The 14,363-nt window shown below is 39.7% G+C and overlaps 1 protein-coding gene across 1 annotated transcript; it reads right to left on the bottom strand.

Moving 5' to 3' along the window:
* Positions 1-6,387: 6,387 nt before the first annotated feature.
* On the bottom strand, positions 6,388-13,243 carry LOC126972223 (organic cation transporter protein-like). Its single transcript, XM_050818866.1, has 3 exons — positions 12,763-13,243; positions 8,268-8,675; positions 6,388-7,155 (listed from the first exon to the last, which is right to left on the bottom strand). The coding sequence occupies exons 1-3, from the start codon at positions 13,104-13,106 to the stop codon at positions 6,444-6,446; spliced, it is 1,464 nt and encodes a 487-aa protein (XP_050674823.1). The 5' UTR covers positions 13,107-13,243; the 3' UTR covers positions 6,388-6,443.
* Between the last annotated feature and the right edge of the window lie 1,120 nt (positions 13,244-14,363).

Raw genomic sequence — 14,363 nt, 5'->3', positions numbered from 1 at the left:
GCGATATCAACCCAGGATTGGCTCGAGAATTCTCTCCTCTTAAGAGGGTGTGGTAGTTTTGCTGACAATACCAGTGTCATCCTTTACAGGACCGTACTAAAATTTCCATATCCTTGCAGTCACATAGCCACCAAACTTTCGCTCTAAGTCTCAGCTTCATCGCGACCATTCCTCATGAGTATCATCTAACATAAGTCGTCATAATTGTGTTGGTATAACTGATTAGGTACCTGTCAACAATATGTCACTAAAGAAACATAATAATAAATAAATAATAATAAGCCTTTAATTGATTCCAACACTCTTCGAATACATTTTTTTTTTATATGAGAGGGGGCAAACGGGCAAGAGGCTCACGGGATGGGGAGAGGTGAGGCAACCGCCCATGGACATCCACAACAACAGGTGTGTCAAGAAATGCGTTGCCGGCCTTTAAGGTGGGAGTATGCTTTTTTCTTGAAGGTCCCTAAGTCGTATCTGTTCGGGAAGACCGCTGCCGGTAGTTGATTCCACAAAGTGGCTGTGCGAGGCAAGAAATTTCGAACAAAACGCGCGGTTGTGGAATGCCAGACGTCTACGTGCTGCGGATGGTACTTTACACGTAATGTCCGATGGTGGAATTCGGCCGCTGGAATCAACCCGAACAGCTCCTCTGAGCACTCCCCGTGATAAATGTGGTAGAAGATGCAGAGAGAACCCACATCTCTACGCAATGCTAGAGAATCAAGCCGATCGGAGATGACTTGATCGTCGATTATTCGAGCCGCTCTTCGTTGTATGCGGTCAAATGGAAGAAGCTGGTACTGGGGAGCACCCGCCCAGAGGTGAGAACAGTACTCCATGTGAGGCCGAATTAGCGCCTTATAAAGTTGCAGGCGGTGGCTTTTAGTGAAGTACTGTCTCACCTTACTGATTACACCAAGCTTTTTAGAGGCCAGATTGGCCTTAAATTCCAAGTGACCACGGAACTGAACGTCGCTCGTATATCGACGCCAAGTATGCCAATACAGGCTGTGGCAGTTAGAGGAGTGATCTCGAGTCGAGGGGATACGACAAAGGGAGACTTTTTAGTGGTGAACGCGCAAACTTTTGTCTTCTTGGGGTTGAATTGGACTAAATTATGTCGGCCCCATTCAGAGACTTTGCAAAGCATAGTCTCGATTTTTCAGATATTTCAGACACAAGTTTGTTCGGTTCTCGTAGACGCTATCCCGGGACATGTTGGCACGGCCGGTGTAGGAAGCATACCCTGTGCTGTCGTCTGCATAGCAATGAATATTGCTGATTTGCAGCATATCATTGATATACAGAAGAAATAGCGTAGGGGATAGCACACAGCCTTGCGGGACACCAGCGTTTATGGGTTTTAAGTCGGAGCATGCACCGTTGATAACAACCTTGATGCTCCAATCAGCCAAAAAGCTAGTGACCCATTTGCACAATTTCTCGGGAAGCCCATAGGATGGCAGTTTCGCTATAAGTGCTTTATGCCACACCCGATCGAAGGCCTTCGCTATGTCCAAACTCACCGCCAACGCCTCTCCGTTCGACTCAACCGCTTGCGCCCATTTATGGGTGAGGTATGCAAGAAGATCACCAGCTGAGCGACCCTAACGGAAACCGTACTGGCAGTCGCTGATCAGCTGGTGCCCCTCTAGGTATCCCAAGAGCTGGCGGTTGATGATCGCCTCCATTACTTTGGAGAAAATGGAGGTAATGGCAATTGGGCGGTAGCTGGACGGATCTGAGCGTACACCTTTCTTAGGGATCGGGTGCACTAAAGCCGCCTTCCATAATTTCGGGACTACGCCTGATGAGTAGGAGAGCCGGAAAAGACAGGTAAGGACCGGCACCAGTTCCGGAGCACATGTCCGCAGCACTATCGGGGGAATGCCGTCCAAGGTGAGAAGCGCCTTAAGCACGGCACCATGCTGGATTTTTACCTCCTGCATATATGAATCGCACCGCGGAATATGCAGTGGTGGTGCACCTTGGTCATCCAGAGTCGAGTTGGACGCGAAGAGGGAGCCTAGGAGATCAGCTTTCTCTTTCGCGTCATAGGCCAGCGAGTCATCATCCCTGTGCAGTGGCGGAATGGCTGGCTGGCAGAAGTTTCCTTGGACAGCCTTGGCGAGCGACCAGAACGCACGAGTTCCCGAGGGAAGGCGTGCAAGTCTCTCGCCAATTCTGCCAATGTGCTTCGACTTCGCGTAAGCAATAACTCTTTTGAAGGACCTGGAGGCATGATTGAAGTGTTTTTCAAGTTCGTTGGAATTCACATCCTTAGATACCACCGCATTGACCCAAGCCTGATAGCACTCCTGCTTTCGGCGAGAGGCCATTTTGCAGGAGCGGTCAAACCATGGTTGGGACCTGCCACCGATAGGCACAGAGGAGGATGGAATGAAGAGTTCCATACCTTGCAGTACCACATCAGCAACAGCGTCAGCAGCGGCATCTGGATCTCCCAGCGAAAAACAGATCTGCCTCCACGGGTAGGATGCAAAAAAGCACCGCATCTCGTCCCACTCTGCTGACGTATAGTGCCACACGCGGCGACAACGTAAGAAGCGAGGCCGTGTTAGGCGCGTGATCGGCACGGTGCTCCGGATCAGGCAGTGGTCCGACGATCCCAGAGGAGGGTCAACGGAAACTAGGTAGCCGTCTGGATGTGAGGTCAACAGAAGGTCCAACAGTGAAGGTGTATGATCTTGCACATCTGGGATTTGCGTTGGCGCAATAACCAGTTGCGTCAGACCATATGCTAAGGCGAAGTCGTGAACAGATCTCCCTGCATGATCGGTGGTACGTGAGCCTAGCCATTCGGCGTGGTGGGCGTTAAAATCGCCAAGAAACACGAGCTCTGCAGTGGGGATCTGCTCTAACACGAAATCTGTAGCCATTTGGATGTGTTCGTGGAGCCGGTCATTCTCTGCGTTACTGCTATGGGACCTATACAGGCATGCGTAGATTCGCGGCTGGTCACTGCAGTCTACACGCAGCAGCAGCAGATGATGGATAGGTCCTGTCCTTCAAGAAAACTCAGGCGTCGAGAACAGACATCCTCCCTGACGTAAACGCACACGCCAACCTGTGGTATAAAGGAGTGTTCCAAATTATACCCCGGGTAGGAAAGGTAAGATGAATCAGCCAGGGAGGATATTTGTATCTCGGTTAAAAAGAGCAGGGCCGGCTTCGCCGTCTCCAGGTGAGAGTTGACGGCATTTAAATTTGATCGAAGCCCCCTGATGTTGCAAAAGTCCACAGCGAGTGTGGAGGAGGGTGGTTTGAGCCTCCTGCTCTGTTTGCCCCGAGTCAGCGCAGATTTGCCCCCTCCAGAATACGTGGGGCAGCCTGAGCAACCACTGTTAGGTACAGGCCCTAATTGTGGACGCCCAGGGACGGATTCTCCAGGGCTGCATAGCCTGGTACCGTCCTGGAGTAGTCTCTTTTTAGTCTGTGCTGCCATTTGTATTTGGGAGGGGGGGTGTAGGCCTCCGGATACCCCATTCACCGGACGAAACACAGCGGCATAGCCGCTATTTCACGCCGGTTTCGAGTGGGGGAGTGGTATTTCTCCGGGCGTGCCGGCCCAATTCGGTTGTGTCCGTGAGGACCCAACATGGCACTATCACTCCTAATAATATTATCATAACATAATATTATCTTAACACTACACGTATAATATAAAAGGTAAGTTATTGGAGCCCCTCTTTGGGTATAGGCCTCCTCCAGCTTACTCCATGCATCAATCTTCTGTGCTTTTCCCCTCCATTCTTTTCCTGCCATTTTTATTATATCGTCTACCCATCTGTTTCTTGGTTGGCCTCATTTACTTTTGCCAGATGGTCCTTTCCAAATTGCCGTTCTCGCCACATGACCTGCCCAGCGTCACTTTTGTGTTACAGCGTACTCAAGAGCATCTATCCGTTTTGTCCTTTTCCTAATGCTGTCACTTCTAATCTTTTGAATTTTTCTGATTTTCAACATACTCCATCGTTTTCTGGCAGGTCGCTAGTTTTGTTTTTATTTTTGTATCGTATGTCCACGTTTGACAGCCGTATGTGAGAGTCGGTAGAATGCAGGTCTCCATAACAATCATTTTGAGATGCAGAATGAATGACCCTTTTAAAATTTATTTTAAGCTCCAGATTTTTTTCCAGCTATATTCACCCTTCGTTCGATTTCTTCCTCATCGCTGTTGTCTCTAAAAAGATAATAATTTTCCGAGATATATGTAGCTATTTACGTACTCCCAAGGGTTATCTGAGCAATCTGATTTTATTGGTTTTGCTGTTTGTCATTACCTTGGTTTTATCAGGATTCTTTTTAAGACCGACCTTCTCACTCTCTATATCTAAGGAATTTATCATTTTTTTAAGATATTCTTTTATGATTACGCCGACCAGTGTAAGTTATCGAAAATGTGTTGTAGTACTGCTATAAGATATATAAGAATCATATAATCCTTTATTGCGTTATCCCATTTTTTGTTAAATTCGCCCTGTTTCACTTTTTGTAATACAATGTCTTTGAATGTTCTTCAATATCTTTTAGCGATATGTCTATTGATCTAGAATGCTCAATAGTCTCTGTATTGAGTCTTATCGTGGTTAAAAGCACCTAATCTCGACAAGGGGTAAGTTATATTATTTGCCCCCGTAACGATAAATGACATTATATTTATAAGATTGAAATCTCAGTATCTAATACTCAATCCGTGCACATGGTTTGGACTTCGGAACGAATATAACCTCAAGAGGTTTGTAGGCAGTGATTAAGTCGAATTCCTTGGCATACAGAAACATGTGGAAGTTATCTACATGCCTCACCACACCAGTTTCGAAGTAGTCACCTTAGTCGAACTAAACATTTTTAAAATTTCTCGTTTTTTTCTTGTTGCATTTGCCTGAATAGGTGTGGCTTATCCCGTTTATTTTGATAAGGTGCAAAATAATTATCCAACTTCGGTATTCCTCATCTAAACACATGTATCTCACCATCATCTCCTACTATCACCTAAACGTAGCCACCCGATATATTCAACAGTATTTCTTTAAGATTTGTCCTCCCCAATTAACATATTAGCTTCGAGCTAAATAAATTTCTTCTCGAACATTCCCATCTAGCTCTAACTAACATAAGATAATTAAACAAAGAATAATAAAATAAAGTCTAATTAATGTCACCAAATGGGCATCATCCTTTAAATAACCTGATATATTCATTAATTATTCCTTACACCATTGATCCAAACGCTATAATTTAAATTTTGCACGATGATGAGGTTGGAGGAAGGAAGCTAATTTTATTGCAAACGTATTGTGCAACGAGAATTTATTTACAAAAGTTAATTATCGAAAACTTATCAAAGCAGGATATCATGCAATTATTTACGTACCATTTTTAATTAACTTTTTTTAAATTTTGTTTTAATCCATTTACACATGTGACACCTACCTACTCGTATTAGCTGGAAAATGCAAAATGCCATAATTGCCATTTTGAAACTTGAATATTTTTTTTTGCTAATATTGGATTGATGAGGAGTTTTACAAATTCATTTATTATGGTGTTCCTAAGATTCGATCCAATTATTATAACCTTGAATGTCTATTTTGACACCAAATAAATGAGATAATTGGCAGTTTAGCCAACAAGTGTTGACACAGGGATAGAACCTTGTCATTTAATGTCTGCAGAAAACATCAGTAGTATGCAAACGTTACTTGTAGTTGGTATTTTTTAAATTGTTATGCCTGAACCTGACGTCAATAAAATGGCAGCCGAATTCCATTTCAACGTGCGAAAAGTCCACAACATTCAATCCTACTCTTAAAGGAAAAAGCATACATCGGGAAATTGAGGTACCTTTTCAAATGTAACTTCATTGCGGCTTTGAGACGTTTTACTTCTCGCCGAGGTCAATTTAGTGATCTAAACAGTGACAATGGTACTTACACCGCGAAGCATCATCCGCAGGCCACATTCACTCTTCTCGGAATTATTTGACATTTGTCCACGAATAGATTGAAGAACCACGGAGATGCAACACATCAGCTGCTATCACTACGGTGAATGTCAAACAAATCAGTTTGCGTACTGTTTATCCTTACGTAAGCTCTGCTACACAGAGACTGCAGAGCTTGCAGCAGTACGCTATTCCCCCCTTACATAGCCAATATCCCCCACAATTCATTCCTTCCCATTTTGTCATAGGCCTTGAACTCTATAAAAACGCAATAGATCTTCTAAATTTTTAACCAAGAACTTTACTGTAATGTGCACCTGATCCATACATCATGCCATTCCTTTTCTGAATCCCGCTTGCACATTCCATTTTATATTATCATTTGTAATAATAACTATTATTAATAAAATACATAATAAAAAAATAACAATTTTATTTAATAAAATAATTAACACACAGTTGAAAATAATGTTTATACGCTTCTTTCGTCATCTACCATGTGGGGCGCTTCATCTTTTTCAGTTTGTCCAATTGAATTTAAAAGCACAATGTCCTTTGTCTCCGGTAAAAAGAAACACAAAAAACATGCAAATAGCACTGTAACACTGAATATTGTTATTGTTACCCATTCGATTCCTATATTGACCACAAATGGAGCAATAAAGCTACCTAGTCTAGCGAAAGTTGAACTTAAGCCCATAGCAGAGTTACGGATTACTGTCGGAAAAATTTCACAAGAAAACAGATAAACTTGGGCAAAAGCTGTAAATGCCCCAGTTTGGCTAATTATAGTTAGCACTAAAATCAACGTATCCATTGATTTTGGGACTACCAAGAATAAAAAGAGCGTTAAAGCAGTCAAAGCAAAACTCGCAATTATCGCTAGTCTCCTTTTTAAATACAACGATGCAAATACTACGTATATCATAGCCGGTATAAGAGTTGCTGCGGACAATACTAAGTTTATATAAATATTTCCATCGAGTCTACCTATGTATTGGTTGATGCCATAAAACGAGTGACTGCAGCAAAACCACACAAAAGCGGTAATCATACTATATGTTCTTATTTTTGGGGTCCTAAATAAATCTAGATAAGACCCATATTGCTGTTTTCTTTCATCTTGAGATTCTTCATACGCTTTGTCGACTACTCTTTCAATGTCGTCAACAAGCATGTTGTTTCTGAAAAAATAAAGTAAGTCAGCGAATAATACTTTAATTTTGGACAATCGTCCATTCCGTAATTCTTCAAAGATATTGCATCCCCTTTATATTTTATCTTTTATTCTAGATACGCCATACGCTGTTTTGCAAAGTGACTAGAAGTTACCCATTTATATGATATGGGTAACTTCAAGTCACTTCATCACGTCATCCTGAACTGACCACAGTTCATTGCAAATTGTTTGTGTTTAAACAGTTTTTGACACAGAGAGCCACCGGCGCTTGATCTTCCGGTGGCCCGTGTTGCACTATCGTCTTTCATTATAAACTGTTCGAGATAGCTCAATGCGCCAGAGCTGTGAGTATCCACGCACACAAGTATACGTTACTACTATTGTTTACTGTCACGCTTCAATATTTCCTATAAAACAGTGGAAAAATGTGTTTTGATCTTAGATTAGGTTGTTCTCCGCTGCACTCCAACTAGATACCGCACTACCTAAGAAGAATAGCTTTTTTGTTACGGCAATTATTAGATGCTTATGTGTGTGGAATCTTGACACTCAATGGTTTCTTTCAAATTTTGTAACATTGCTTCGTGTTATTTAACATTGAAATTAATCAAAATACAAAATACTTACTCATGATATTATGTGATCCCAGTATTTTTCTTATTTCTTGTAGTATTATTTTTACAAAGTTTTACTACGCAAACTGGCATCGATTAATAGCAAAGTCTAACAGAACATGTTGCACGTCAACGTCACACATTGTTCGAGACTGGCTCGAGTACGCCCACTTGGGCTTAGTATTAGTTGCCGCACTTTGCGACTACGCAATGACTAGTTGGACCACTACGACTAGTTGGAGCGCAGCGGAGACCAATCCTTAATCTTAGGTTTTGATTTTGTGGATTGAAATTTGAGTATGCGAAGAATTTTGGATCTATTTTTAGCTTTTCAAGAAATCGGCGTACCCCTGACTTTGTCCGCGTACAAACCCATGCCCGGATCTGAGATAGGTAATAATAAACATTCCTTGACAGACACAGAGTTAGTTCGGTACCTTTACATAAACAAAAATATACATAAACTATTAATTGATACACAAATGAAATTAAAAATACGTACTTTTTTGCTATGTATTTGAGAAGTTGTACAGCTTCCTCCTTCTTTCCCATTGTAATTAGCCACCGTGGTGATTCCGGTATGATCCAGTAATAAAATATAGTAAATGCAAATGGAACTGATGAAGCTAATTGCAAGTCCCTCCAATCCTTTAGGAAATATGCAATAACTGGCAATGTAATGTAGGCTGCGATAAATGGTATTTCCAACAAGCCAGTTAAGTAAGGTCTGAAGGATTTTCCACTGAGTTCTATAATTATAACATAACAACAAAGGGTGGCACCACCAAAACCGGTTCCAACTAGAAAACGACAAATTACAAACATCCAAAATTCTGTTGCAAACGCTGACAGTGCAACAAATATAACCTCTGTTACTAGGGCTAATATATTAGCTAGTTTTCGTCCATATCTGAAAAAAAAAATACATTATTTCAAAAAGACAATAACCATTTTATTACTCTACAAAATTTAATGATAATCCTCTTAGCTGCACCAGTGGGAGGCACCTTTGCACAGGATGCCGGCTAGATTATGGGTAAGCAGTAATGTGTAAGCATTATTGTGTTTCGAGCTAGTGAAATTACTAGGCAAATGAGACTTATGTCCCAAGGTGATGAGCGCAGTTGTAGTGCCGCTCAGAATTTTTGGGTCTTTCAATAATCCTGAGCGGCACTGCATTGTAATGGGCAGGGCATATCAATTACCATCAGCTGTACGTCCTGCTCGTCTCATCTCTTATTTTCATAAAAAAAAGCTTAGCCTTATACTTATAATATGTCGCATGAAAATTGTCAAAGGCGTAATATTACAATCTCACTTGTGATATTATAATTAAACGGATCTACCGTTTCAATCGGCTTCATTTCAAAACCAAGTGGTAAGTTTTAGTGATATTGTAATGTCACGGGTACACTATAGTGATATTGTAGGGCAATGATATTTTGACAATTTTACTGGTCGTTGGTTTATGAGCCCGTCTCTGATTGGTCTGCGTCTTGTAATTATTGTATTATTTAGCCATTATTTTTTAGTTATGCATTAGTGTAATCAACTAATTGTTATCAAAGCAAATCGGCTCTTATCCACTAGTAGGTCCCAAAAACAAATGAACACTTTTGATCACAATGCGCGAGCCGACGGTAGCGTGCCGCGGCAGCGGCCGGCCAGTGCCAGAACCGAATTGGCCTTTGTTTACTACTTCAACAATAATTTCATATGGAAAATTGCATACACGCTCCAATATTTACCAATATTGTTTTGCAAATTGGGTATGAAAAAAAATTGACCAATCAATACGCTCGACGTCTCACACTGCTAACTTCATTAGTAATATACCTACCTAGCATACATACCTAATATAATAACACTATAGCACAGGAGATATATGTACCAGTACGGAAATTACCTACAAATGTTCGAAATGACACACTCACACAAACATGCGTTTCCACGAGGCCCCTAAGCAGTTTTCGCGGTCAATACGAGTAGAGTGTCACGTGTTTCCGCGATCTTTTTAAAAATGCCAACGTATTGCAAGGTATACGGCTATTTGAACTCGGCTCCATCAAAACTCCAGTTTTTGTTTTTTAAAATATAAAGTAAGATAGGAATGATTTATTGTTATATTATTATTATAATTAGAAGGTATTCGATATTATAAGTCCGCGAGATCGATTATAATAAATTCGTGAACATAAATCACTGAGATGGCGGCTGCAATATTTATCATCTTTTTTTATGAGTGTGGTTTAATGGTTTTCTAGGATGTTTTTTTATATTTATTTATTTTGTACAAAAATACTTACCTACATATCATGGTTTACGTGAGTGTTGAAACCAATACCAGCTAGTGTGGCCAAAATGAAAATTCAAGATGGCGGCTGCTAAAAATTATCAAGTTTTTCGTCACGCGTGTCGTTTTCATGGTTTTCGAGGGCGCTGAAATAGATAGTGCTGTCAAAATGTTAATCCCAGATGACGGCAGCATGAAATTGACAATTTTTTCGTCATGGGTGTCGTTTTTATAGTTTTTGAGGATGTTGAAACTGATAGTACTGTCAAAAAGTAAATCCAAGTTGGAGCTACATGAAATTATCAACTTTTTTATAATGGGTGTTGTTTTCATGATTCTCGAGGGTGTTGAAGCCGATAATGCCGGACTTAAGGAACCGAAGACTGAAATAAAATTATGTGTTCACCGACACTCCGAAAATCTCAAAAATGATACCCATATTGATTTTATTGAAAATGTCACATCCGCCATCTTGGATCTTGAAATGGGTGTCATATTTGTAATTCCACTCCCGAAAATCTCGACACTCCTGATAATCTCGAAAATGACACCCAATTTGATTTTATTGTAAAAGTCACATCTGCCATCTCGAATCTCAAAATAGATATCATATTCGTTATTGACACTCACGAAAACAATACTTGCCGTCTAGACATGTTCGTGGGATGACTGTAGGGAAGAGTTTCCTAAGACTGTGGTAGAAGTGAAACTTCAACGAACACACAGTTTAAAAACACATATTTCAAAGCTTCCCGTCAATATTTCAAATAAAATATTTCAACGAAAGCTAAAAAAAACATTCCAAAAAAATATTTCAAATAAAAACATTCAATAAAATGTTGTTTAAAACATGACATAACAGTAATCATGTAGACTATAATATTGCTTTATACACTGTATAGTGTATGTATGATAGCATACGTACACTATGCATAAAAATCTTACGCTTTTTACATTTTTACGCTCTGCAACGCCCCATAAGGATTCGTTCCAAAGGAACTTCTTTTTTAAAGTCGGTTAGACAAATAACCTGACAACCCTATTGCTTCAATGGAGTGTACGCACATATAGGTAAGTATTTTATCAACAAGGCTTAGTTTCCGTACTGATACATATGTATATTTACGGACAGACATTACAATGTCAAAACCAGGCTGTTAATTTGTAAGAAATGAGGTCGATTGACAATCTACCGTTTAATAATAATATCACTAGTGAAAGTGTAATATTACAGTTCAGACGATATATCTACGACATATACAATAAAGTCTATTAGATATCAAAATTCTTATTTCTAGCCGGATTGAATTGGTTGCCTGCATGTTTGATTGTTAGAGATTCAGCTTTGGCCGAGGCAATTCAACAAAGCAAATCAGTAGGAGAATCAAAGTCACCGACATAGCTCAAATAGCGAAACTGAACTGGCAGTGGACCGACGGACAAACGACAAGACCACGTACCGGAAGACGCAGTGTTGGTAGGCCCCCCTCAAGATGGATCGACGATCTGGTCAAGATCGCCGGAATACATTGGATGAGGGCAGCGCAGGACCGACCGTCGTGGAGATCTTTGGGGGAGGCCTTTGTCTAGCAGTGGACGGGGTCTGAATATATTGTTACATATCTACCTACTTTATATTCATCCATGGTCTCTCATTTGATGGTTAAAATCACTATAATAGTTTAATATGAGTTAAAAATAAAAAAAGTTGCTGACTTAATTTATAAGTTAGTGAATTGTGACCTAGTGAGACGCTGGATTTAGAGTTTCTAGGTCATGTGAAAGTGAGAAAGGTATTTTATAAATATTCAGTTAATGGCTCGGGCCATTTCATGAGATATGTGCTTTCACTGGCCCGTTCCAGCGAAAATCAAACAATGTAATTCTAGTAACAATCAATTCAGGATTTCAGGATTCACTGTGCCTACCGAAAAATAGGTGTATTTATACAATAATATATTACTTGCTTATTTTAAATAAGACCTATTATTAGACTTCATTTATATTTGCAAATACGAGGAATCGATCATATTTTTTTAGTCCACTACAGTCAATACGCTTGAATTCAGAAATATTTTTTTCTAAATACATTATATTTATTTATATGTATTCTGAGGGAAGGGTTAGGATGTTTATCAACTGGAATTCTTCCCGAAGCGAGTTTCTTGTTCGCAAATTGCGTTTACTCTAACAGCGCTCTTTTGGAGCACAAAATTAGTATAAACATCCGCAGAATTACCCCACAACATCACATTGTATGACATAATGCTATGGAAGTACGCAAAATTCACATCAGTCAACTGGCTGATCTTTTTAATGGCAAAAGCTGCAGAACATTTATATATGCAAAGTTACTGTTATGTGGCCTCGCTGTAGTTTACTATTTATGGTAGGCCAAAACTTTGGAATCTAGCATTACCGTAACCCATTTGGAAGTTGAAATCTAATAGACAGCGGGTAAAACTATATCCGCGACTTTCTCTACCATAAATGGAATATCGATAGTATATACTAAAAAGAGAAACGGGCCAAGCATCGAAGCCTGTGGCACACATACCTGTATCAACTAATATGGTTTACTATAAAATCTTTAAAGTTATTATGATTTTAATTCCATTGAAACGTACAGTTATACTTTGCATTCACATCACTTTTCACAAGAGTCTGTAGAAAAAGGCTATAGTAGAAATCCACCACTACATACCTGTCAGCAATATACCCGTAGAACAAACTGCCGATCAGTACTCCAACTTGCAACATGGATTGAGCAAAACTTGCCAGTTGCCGTCTGTCACATATAAGATTCCAATCGCTGGATGCTGATCTCATGATGGATATGTCATATTCAGGATTATCACACGGACAATAGTTAGCTGTATAATTCGCTCCGATATCATTGCAGACGTATTCAGCATTTGGTGTCAGAAACACAACATTTGTCAGTTGATATTCGGCTGGCAACCGTCCGACGGTTATCAGAAAAAAGATCCATATTTGGTATCTACCAAAGCGTCCAATCACAGTTTCAATAGAATCATCGTTCGCCATAACTAAGTACTTCACTCTTATATTTAAAGGTTTCCAACTGCGCACTCTTATCACTTTTTACATATATTTCAATTTAAGTACAATGTTTAAGGACAACATTAAACTGTTTCCGTTCATGTCTCAGTAACAATGAATAAGTAATGTCGCTGCCAGTTGAGTCAACATCACCTCGAAAAGGTGAAATTAAATAAACAGTTTATTTTTATTGATATATATATATATATAATTTTGATGTCTAAACCTTACAGATCTTACTAAATGAATAAACTAATAAGAAATGTATAATATGTAAAATACTGCTGTAGGTGAATAAAATTATAAACAAGTTATCAAATCGAATTTATGGATTATTTCCTGTTAGGCTTTGTATATCGATATTTTAATTCTCTCTTTAAAAATACAATAATAAACTATTATATATACAAAATATATTATAAATCAACTGCTGCCCGCTACTTTGCGTTCGTGTCGGAACCGGATCATGTTGTCGTCGAAACATCGTAGGCCTTAGTTTTTCGTATAATATGTTCATTTTCAAAAAGTTAACTTATTTCTTATAAAATGTGTTATATGTTATTGAAAGTCCCGTCACCTATAGCTATAGGTTTCGAGATATTCCACGAGGTACCGATAGCAAGACAGATAATAATTTCAAAAATTAATACTGTTCTAAACCAGTGGGAGGCTCCTTTGACCGGATGCCGGCTAGATTATGGGTACCACAAGGGCGCCTATTTCTGCCGTGAAGCAGTAATGAGTAAGCATTACTGTGTTTCGGTCTGAAGGGCGCCATAGCTAGTGAAATTACTGGGCAAATGAGACTTGACAACTTATGTCTCAAGGTGACGAGCGCAGTTGTATTGCCGCTCAAAATTTAAGGGTTTTTCAATAAACCTGAGCGGCACTGCTTTGTAATGGGCAGGGCGTATCAATTACCAACAGCTGAACGACCTGCTTGTCTCGTACCTTATTTTCACAAAAAAACCAGTACTATATAAAAGTACTACATATAATAATCTATCTCTATACATAAAAATGAATTGCTGTTCGTTAGTCTCGCTAAAACTCGAGAACGGCTGGACGGACTTGGCTAATTTTGGTCTTAAATTATTTGTGGAAGTCCAGAGAAGGTTTAAAAGGTGAATAAATATGAATATGCTCGGAATTAAATAAAAACAACAATTTTGTTTATCCTTTGATGCGTACCGCGTCGAATTTATTGACGCAACGGTTTGACAGTTATGCTGTGAAACAATT

The sequence above is a fragment of the Leptidea sinapis genome, chromosome 25, assembly GCF_905404315.1.
Source record: "Leptidea sinapis chromosome 25, ilLepSina1.1, whole genome shotgun sequence".
NCBI classification, from domain to species: Eukaryota; Metazoa; Arthropoda; class Insecta; order Lepidoptera; family Pieridae; genus Leptidea; species Leptidea sinapis.
The sequence above is the reverse complement of the archived record's forward strand: the minus strand, read 5'-3'. Positions and strand labels throughout refer to the sequence as shown.

Coding starts and splice junctions, on each gene's coding strand:
- LOC126972223 (XM_050818866.1), bottom strand. CDS start 13,106: ATGGCGAACGATGATTCTATTGAAACTGTGATTGGACGCTTTGGTAGA. Junction 8,676..12,762: donor TACGGGTATATTGCTGACAG/GTATGTAGTGGT, acceptor TTTTTTTTTCAG/ATATGGACGAAAACTAGCTA. Junction 7,156..8,267: donor CTCAAATACATAGCAAAAAA/GTACGTATTTTT, acceptor TTATTTTTTCAG/AAACAACATGCTTGTTGACG.